Source organism: Esox lucius, chromosome 5 (assembly GCF_011004845.1).
Source record: "Esox lucius isolate fEsoLuc1 chromosome 5, fEsoLuc1.pri, whole genome shotgun sequence".
Lineage (NCBI taxonomy): Eukaryota > Metazoa > Chordata > Actinopteri > Esociformes > Esocidae > Esox > Esox lucius.
In genome coordinates, this window is record NC_047573.1 from 12,413,253 (window position 1) to 12,422,561 (window position 9,309).

At 39.4% G+C, this 9,309-nt stretch overlaps 2 protein-coding genes across 2 annotated transcripts; one reads left to right on the forward strand and one right to left on the reverse strand.

Moving 5' to 3' along the window:
- Nucleotides 1–2,788: 2,788 nt before the first annotated feature.
- On the reverse strand, nucleotides 2,789–6,340 carry LOC114839352 (interferon-induced protein with tetratricopeptide repeats 5). Its single transcript, XM_029120033.2, has 2 exons — nucleotides 6,107–6,340; nucleotides 2,789–4,935 (listed from the first exon to the last, which is right to left on the reverse strand). Exons 1-2 carry the CDS (start codon nucleotides 6,109–6,111, stop codon nucleotides 3,501–3,503), a joined length of 1,440 nt encoding a protein of 479 aa, XP_028975866.2. The 5' UTR covers nucleotides 6,112–6,340; the 3' UTR covers nucleotides 2,789–3,500.
- Nucleotides 6,341–7,066: 726 nt separating this feature from the next.
- LOC114839369 (cholesterol 25-hydroxylase-like protein) lies at nucleotides 7,067–8,658 on the forward strand. The gene has a single exon (XM_034292037.1). It carries the CDS (start codon nucleotides 7,082–7,084, stop codon nucleotides 7,838–7,840), a length of 759 nt encoding a protein of 252 aa, XP_034147928.1. The 5' UTR covers nucleotides 7,067–7,081; the 3' UTR covers nucleotides 7,841–8,658.
- Nucleotides 8,659–9,309: the final 651 nt, after the last annotated feature.

Below are 9,309 nucleotides of genomic sequence, written 5' to 3' on the forward strand. Positions count from 1 at the left end.
GGCCAATTGAATGGGCAGAGTAAAATGCCAACAAAAATTGCAAGTGCACAGTGCCCCTTGATTTCTTTGCATATAATCACTCTATAGAGTCTCCTGAAAATGTCCTAAAATACACTAAACAATATGCACTAAGCTAAGGGTCAAAATCGATACATTTAATATTTTGAAGGCAAAATCCGAAAACCGTAAATCTTATTGTTGATACGTAATCTCTAATGTTGCCAGCATGACCTAACTACAAACAAGACATTAGTTCCGTTTCTCCTCAATCAGTGACGCAGGGTCACAGATAACGCACGCGTCCTGGACGTATTGGAACAACGTATTTTGCTTTACAATTATTATGGAGTTAGATATCTGCCAAATGGTGTACGGATTACTAGGATTGTAAGAAAATGCATTTGTAAATTGGTATGATCGTAAAAACAGTCATACGTAAAACATGAAACGCTTGAGTGAAATTAAATATGTGAACGTACACACACCCTTTTACGACTTTCTACACGTTACATTCTTACTTTACGTCTCCATTCATTTGTTTGTGAATCGTTTTTTCTATTTACAAACTTTTGTCAGTAATCTGGCATCTTTAGGTATGACCCGAACGCAGCTCTTTGAAACTGTGACGCTAGCAACAATAAGTTGGAACGCTAGGCCAGTGCCCTACCATAGCGTAATGATTCCTGATTTTATCGTATGCACAAATAAAGAACAGTTATGGATTAAGCGCATGAAAATCTGTTTTCACTATGCATGCATGAAGAAGATACTTTTAAATTGAAATATTGCAGGATACATATTTCCGGTTTCCCTGAGTTTCTGTTGTTCACACTAGCAATCCTCCCGGAAAGTTTCGGTTACGTTTTTGGGAACATGAAACCAAGAATCGAAACGCTGTACTTGAGCACTGGACTAGCTTGCAACTTATTGTTGCTAGCTTCATAGTTTCGAAGATCTACGTTCAGGTCATAATTTGGCAGATTGCCAGATTACTGACAAGTTTGGACATTGAAAACGATTAATAAACAAATAAATGGAGTCGTAAAGTAAGAATTTAACCTGTAAAAAGTCGCCCTTTTAAAATAATGTATATACACCAACCTGAGAGAACTTCGCACTGCAAACACTCCACTAAAAGCGATAATAGTTCAATGAATTTGCACATTCTTGCTGCATACCCCGAAACAATTTGCGTCCTTCGCTGACACTGCTAGGCTATATCTTCCCACATCTCCGCCATGACCGGGGCTATGCGTTCTGGTACTTCTCTGCCCACGGGATATTTTCAGCTATGACAATCTTTTAGAAGCTTGGTCAAAATCATCAATGATATACTAGGCCATGTAACGAATTATATCAGTCATGCCAGGAGACAGTGTCCCCTAATGTACGAGTTTAATTGATTCATCTTTATTTTTGTTCTGAAATTTCAGGGCTTGACGGCCCATAACCTCAGAGTTGTCAGGACGAAGAATAACTTCTCCTGCTGATTGATGTCTTGACATTACTTCATTCTCCTATCCCTGATTATGCCCTCCAACCTGTACAGGACTACGGTATAACCCACATGAGGAAATCATTGTGGCTCCCCCTCAAGTGCTTTCCGTAAGCTTTCTCTTACCCTCTTCTAACGGTTACCCAATCTTTAGAAACCTCCAAGATCTTTCACACATATTGAAGGTTAGCAGCCGTGTTTCGTAAAGGTTCTTGTAATGGCCCTTTCCAAAGCATGCACATCCACATTGTCCATGTTCCAAATGTGTTAGTGAACCCATGCAAAATGAATATATGTTTCCAGTAACTCTGTTTCATCCCACCTGTCTTTACATCCTCTCTTAAACTTGCACAGTCAAGAGCACTGGTATTGCTTTCCTGTAGATGGAAAACAGAGTTTAGTTGAAATATGTGGAATGGTTTGGAGAGCTAAACCTCATCCTGCATTTAGGTGTTTTTCCTGGAAGGCTTTGCTGTTCCTTGATGTCAGCAGCCTTTTCTGTTCCGCATGTAAAGTGACCCAAGAATTTACAGATCCAAGTACATCCAGGTCTGCTTTCACAGAGGCACTGTTATTATTATTATTATTAGTAGCCCATACTCTTATCAGTCTTCATCGTCCTTAACTTCATCACAAGAACGTTAATGGTATGTGTGTATATTTATTCTATCAAACTGCAATTGGTTTAGAATTCTTTTGTAGCTCATTTGGCAGACAATTGCTCTTGCAACGACAAGGCTGAGGGGATATTGAATATCTTTAATATCTGTGATCAAAAATATAAATTTTGTTAAAGGCCCAGTGCAGTAAAAAACGAATAATTCCCTTCTGGCATTCCTTAACTTGTTTCATTTATTGTAAAGTTGATGGCACTGGAAAACCATCTGTCGATCATAATATTTCTCTGTGATTGTTACTTCTCAGCCAGAGTTGCAGGAACAAAAATAAGACAACTTTGTGTTTGCTGTACTAGTTAGCAGCATCACTATGGCCTTTTGTTTCATGTTCTGTATAACCAGCTGGCTCATCTATTTTGGCTAATTGAACAAATTATGCTAGCATTCATTACATGTAAAACTAAAAACAAAAACAAATGCAAATTGATGCACAAATTGATAGACTGTTAGATAGGCTGTTGAATGTTCAGTGGTGCCACCAATATCAGTAAAAATGCATGCATGAAAACACTAAAATACACAAAAGAGTATGTATTTCCTGTTGCTCGCCTTAAAGCAGTGTTGGCTTTTGTAACCAAGCAGTAAGAACCAGTGATATAAACAAGCCAACAGTTAATCCAATTGTTGGTAATGTTTTATTATACCTTCACAATGTTAATGTCAATTTGAGCGAGAAAAGTTAAATGGAAGATATTGAACTTTCCAAATGGGTACACATTCAAAGACATAAAACATGTTTCCTAAATTTATACATTCTAACTCTAATAGCAATTTATTGTTTGATAAATAACTTGAAACTTGCAGAAAACTTTTAATTATTGTTTCACTTTACAACAAAAAACATAAAAATGCATTAAGCTAAAGCAGCATTCCTAAATATGACCAATTGTAGTGTTACAATAGCAAATACTATATCTCTTCACAATGTTAATGTCAGTTTGACCAACATAAGCTGGAATTAGTGAAGATACCTAATGAACTTTCCTGAAAGGGTGACACATCCAAACTCATAATAACATGTTTCTGAAAAATATACTTTTTAACGAAAATGTACTTGGAATATTTTACAGAAAATCCAATGTAATAAACAGATCTGTTTTTATACATATAGCGACATACACAGGCTTTTAAGGGTGCTAGAGTCAATCCCATGTTTGTGTGATGAGTACTATCAGGTCAAGTTGTTAATTTTGACTATGAGTTTTCATTTGCCTCACAGTATCCTAAAATGACTGAATTTAAGAATAAACTACTTGGTTTGTGAATTTGATCTTCCATCCTAAACATTTGTTTATTGATAATCAATTTACATAATTAAAATAATAATATTAATTGAGTTTCATGCCTTTTCGTAGGCTATCTGAAAGGTCATCTGTTTGTGAAGAGTGCACCATGACTCTCTTTGGTTCTTCACAATTTCCCTCCTTCATGTCTTCAGTGGTGAGGAATGCCAGAATTTCAGAGGCCTCAACTATTTTCTTCTTGTTAGCCTTCCACCTCTCTGCTATCTGCTTCAGTTTCGTCCCAGCCTCTTTCCTGTCCCTACTCTCAATGTGGATCTGGTAGGCATTTTTAAACTCTGCCACAGCTCTGGGCTCGTCTTTCTTCTTGTAGAACAGAAACACGCCAAAGCTGGTGTAGCAGTGCTGCTTTTCAGAGTCACTGATGGATTTATCTTTTAGGAGGCTGATGAAAATTCTCATTGCGTCCTCCAGCTGGTAGTTGTTCCCGTAAGCCTCCGCCAGGTCCACCTTTGCGTGGATGTTTGATGGCTTCAATTCCACTGCTCTGGAAAAGTGACGAATGCAGGCCTCCACCTTTGCTTTTATCTGCCCCCCACTTCCCCCTTTGGTCTTTTGTTTGAACATTTGGTAAAGTTGCTGTTTGTGACACAGGCCGATTTGGTGATGGAGGAAGTGGGAGTTTGGAGACACCTCCAGAGCTTTTCCCAAAAGATGTAGAGACTCATTAATGGAGTCCTCATATCTGAAGAATTTTGCTGCGTAACGTATGACATGAGGAACATCAGGAGACAGTCTGAGGGCCTTTGTGATGAGTTTCATAGATTCCTCTTTATTTTTGTGCTGAAGCTTCAGTGCCAATAGGACCATGACCTCAGAGTTATCAGGATCCAAAGACAAGGCTTTCTTCAGCTGATTGGTGGCTTGACTTTCCGCTGACCTCGCTTTTCTTTCCCTGACCATGCCCTCCAGCCTGTACAGGACTATGGCATAACCCACATTGAAGGAAACATTGTCTGGCTCCCCCTTTAGTGCTTTCTGAAAGCTCTCTTTTGCCCTCTGGTAAAAGAAGCCCCCAAGCCTGATAAGGCTCCAGCCTTTCTCACCATGTACTGAAGGCAAGCTGCCTTGAATCTTAGAGGCCTTGGGAATACCCTTATTTATATTTTCCAGCTTTCCAATGTAGACTTCCACGTTATCTCTGTTCCCTGAGTAATGGTGAACCCATGCAAAGTTAGAATAGGTCATCAGTAACTCTGTGTCATCCCGCCTATCTTTCAATGCACTCTCAGCCTTCTGAAGATAATCAAGAGCACTAGTATTGTTTCCATCCAAGTGGCTCAGAAATGCTAGTAAGTTGTAATAGGTGGCGTGGTATTTCAAAGGGCCGTACTTCATGATCCGATCCAAGAGTTTTTCTGGGACGCGGTCCAGGTCCTTGATGTCAGTCTTCTTTATGCTCCATGTAAAGTGGCAATCAAGTGCTTTTAGCTTTTCTTCCATAGCTGCTTTGACAGAGGCACTGTGAAAGAAAACAATAATAAACCAATATTATCACCAAGCCTTTGAAGTGTTGCTACTGGTTATGGATCAACAATTGTGACAAAGGTCATCAGGATGACAAGCCCTTCCTCCTGACTCCTGCTACTGAGATATATGACTCAATACCTAGATCCTGACCAAGCACAAGGTGTCTCATCATTGACTGAACCATTATTTAACCAGGTAAGTCATGTGAGAACTGATTCTCATTGACAATCGGGTTAAATGCATTCAATTGCAAGATTACAAAAAAAACACACAATCACAAATAAAATAAAAACAAAAATATCAATATACACTAAATATGAAATTACACTAAATACAGTGAGGCACATAAAATGCCCATGCTGTTGTGTTTCTACCCATGTTGTATGTTTTCTATTTATTCAAATTGAAAAATATCTAATGTACCTAAGTATTTAGACCCTTTGCCATGAAAATCCAAATTGAGCTCATATGCTTTCTGTGTACTTTGCTCATCCTTGAGAAGACCTGATTTATAAAGGCACACACCTGTCAACAGTGTATACTGTAAGGTCCTGGATTACAGTGCATGTCAAGGATGATCAACCTACACAGAATGCATGTGATGGGGACCATCATTTTGAACGTTTGGAACTGTCTGTCCAGCGAAACTACGTAGTCTGGCAAGAAGGACGTTGTCAGGGAGGTGACCAAGAATCTAATGGCCACTCTAACAGTTTCAAAGTTTCACTGCAGAGATGGCCAGAAGGACAGCTCTGCAGCACCACCAATCAATTTATGGTAGAGCACCAACGTTTTAGCGCCCCTTTACCAGCCAACTAAAACATTTCTCTGTGCTCCGTTCCGGAATCCTTGCCTAACATCCACCAGAATAAATCAGCCATCAAAGTAAGAATGAAAAACGGACAACTAAAAAAGTATATTTAATGAAAATAAATTATTGAACATATTCGGCAAAGTTAGATAAAAAACGAAAACTAAAAAACAGCTCCAAATGAATAAAGTTATTTAATTTAATTGAAGGCAACACATCACATTGTCTACTTATGTAGAAGGATACAAAATAAATACGAAATATCTCACAAATGTTAGCTAACTAGGCAAAAGTTAACGAAAAGACTGCAATGAAAGATCAGGTTTGTTTCATCGATGGTTTTTATTCTTACCTCATCCTGTTGAAAGCAATTACTCAGCCCAATTACTTTTTGTTCAAGTAGCCAGTCGGAAATGATGATGATGAAAAGCAAAAACACTTTCTGGCCTTATATATAGGCCTTTGAGCTTGCATGAGAAACGAAACTGCTCAGTTTCCATTTCCATCCAGATTATCAGCTGACAATAATCCATTACATTTGCGAAAGAAACGAAACCGAAATTAACCATGTTCCCTTCTGCTGAGTGCCCATGCTGTTGGCGTTTCAGTCTTCACTGTACCAGGATTCAACCTAACCACTTGGTGTCGCTGTGTACTACATAACAGTAATGCGCATTCAAACCATCAAGAGTCTTATAACCTTAACGTACAAGAGCAGGCTATACGGCTCCCTAAAGGCTCGTTTAAAAAGCTTAAAAATAACAGTGGTAAAAGTGTAGAAGCGAAAATGTAGTGTAGAATTATGTTGGAGTGTGAAGCTCATGTTAAAATAGGTTACGTCTCACTTGTCCTTTTATTAGGTCGCATGTTTGTTTTTTACTGACATTACCCTAATGGAAAAATATTCGTGCAACAAGAAAACCGTTGTTTGAAGTTTTTTTTGCTTGTACAGTTGCAGTGTACAGCGAATCAAGGATAAAATGAATGTCCGAAAGAGTATCTTGGCAAATGTCCAGGCGAAGCAGAACTTCTCAAGAACGTCGAAATACTTTAGAGTTCATACTCTTAATTGCTTCTAAGCTACACGATAGACCTTACACTAACACACATATTTGGTTTTGAATGTAGGCCTATTTAATGATGAAATACGACATTTATTGCACTTGGCTACAATTCCACTCAAAAATCTTTTGAGAAATTCCCAGGAAGTTCAGGAAGTCTTTATAAGGACTAGTGGGGCGGATACTTGTCAAACAGAGCACATAAAACAACTTTCACTAGAGGTTGCTTAAACACTCATGTTGAGCTTCTCCACAACTTCTACACAATGCTTCTACAGAGCTTATGGGACTTTATTCTGGGATATCATGCGTGGCTTAGATCGCCTTTCTTCCCTGTCCTTTTCTCCCTCAGCATCTACCTTATGTTCTGTATGCCCTTCTTGGTGCTGGACTTTCTCTCGCCCAGGCTGGCCTGGATCAGGAGCTTTAAGATCCAGCAGAAGAGTCATGTATCCTGGACTATGATGTGGAGCTGCCTGGCGCATTCCCTCTACATCCATGTGGTGTATCTCTTCCCTGTTACTGTGCTGCACTGGTATTGGAGACCAGCCAGCTTCATAGCCGAGGCCCCCGGGATGCTGCGCTTCATTTGGGACATTGTTGCCTGCCTCCTGCTCTTCGACTTCCAATACTTTGTCTGGCACCTGCTGCATCATAAGGTGCCCTGGTTATACCGGACATTCCACAAGGTGCACCACAAGCACACGTCTACCTTCGCCCTGACCACTGAATACTTAGGGGCCTGGGAGACGCTGTCTCTGGGCTTCTTCGCTGCGGTCAGCCCCCTGCTGCTGGGCTGCCACCCCCTGACTGAGATGCTCTTCTTTGTGTTAAATATCTGGCTCTCTGTGGAGGATCACTGTGGCTATGACCTACCCTGGTCCACGCATAGACTGGTGCCCTTTGGGCTGTATGGGGGAGCTCCGCACCATGACCTGCACCACCTGAAGTTCAAGTCCAACTTTGCTCCTTACTTTACCCACTGGGACCGGCTTTTTGGAACCCTGCACAAGCCCTCTGACTAAAGAACTGAGGAATATGCAAGTGGACTTATCAATGATCTTTTACGTTAAAAGAATTGGATGCAGAATGAAACTGTTAACTGTCTTCTCAATCAGCGAGTAGAGCATGTTTGACAGTGGATTCATATTTGCATAGTCTCTATTAGAAGAGGTATTGAAGTGTCCTAGGGTGGTCCAGCTGTCTGTAATGCTGCAGGTTTCCTTCAAATTCAGCCTAATTCCCACCTCTCAATTGTTATCTATTTGTACTTTCTCTCTGCGTTTTAGCAAAATGTACTTTTTTATCAGTTTTTTTATTTTTTAGAAAGAAACTGTTAAGGGGTTAAGACACTTTGCGATGTATTTATTTTTTTATATAAATGCTATTTATATTAATATTTATTTCATGATATATGTGATTTAATGTATTTCTGTACAGCCTTTACGTATTCTCTGACTGTTGTCTATGTAACTCTGTTGGTAGAACATGGCATTTACAATTCCAAGATTTTTTGTTCACTTCCCACACTGAGGCCAGTATTAAAACATTTATGAAAAAGAATGCATTACATATGTAGAATATCTAAAAATAAGTCTTACATTTCCAGATTGTGGTATTTGTATGTATGTTGAATGTTTGTAGGTGTTGTAGGTTTGTAGGTGTGATTACATTTACAGTTCATTTTAGTTTACTGATCATTGTCATTATCGTTTCAATCAGGCTGAATGACTGAAGACTATTTTCAATGATTGTATTGCCTGCTCAGTGCTTATGGATCAACATGCTGAAAAAATGCTGATGTTTCAAGCTGAATCAGTATTAAAAAACAAGAAACAATAAAACAAGTAACAAAAATATTTGTGTGACTCACTTTCATGAACTGATATATTGTTGATTTACAATGGCTTCAGACAGTAATTAAACCCCTTCAATTTCTCCATATTTGTGTATAAACTGCTCAGAAAAAGGGAACACTAAAATCACACATCGGTTCTCGATGAACAAAATATATAAAAGTCTAAAATCTTTACTGTACATTGTGTAATTTTTTGAGAACAAAATGACATAACAACAGTCAGTAAAACCAAAATCACCAACAGATTGAGGGCTGGATTCAAACTCACACCGAAAATCAAAGTGTACAATTGAAATCACAGGCTGCATTTCATCCCGGTACATAACCGCACTCCTGTTCCTCCTTGCACAAAGGAGCAGATACCGGTCCTGCTGCTGGGTTGTTGCCTTTCTACGGACCTGCCCAGCTCTCCTCATATAACAACACGTCTCCTGGTATCTCCTCCATGCTCTTGAGAGTGTACTGGGAGACACAGCAAACGGCATGGATGTGCCATCATGGAGGAGTTAGACTACCTGTGCAACCTGAAGTGGCTGCAGGGACCTCCTCATGCTACCAATTGCCAGTGCACCTGTTGTCACTTTCATTTGCCCCAAAACACAATTGCTTATGCTTCCTGACCGGACAGATCGATAT

What these genes read in the sequence shown, in the direction of transcription:
- LOC114839369 (XM_034292037.1), top strand. Translation starts at nt 7,082, where the DNA reads ATGCTTCTACAGAGCTTATGGGACTTTATTCTGGGATATCATGCGTGG.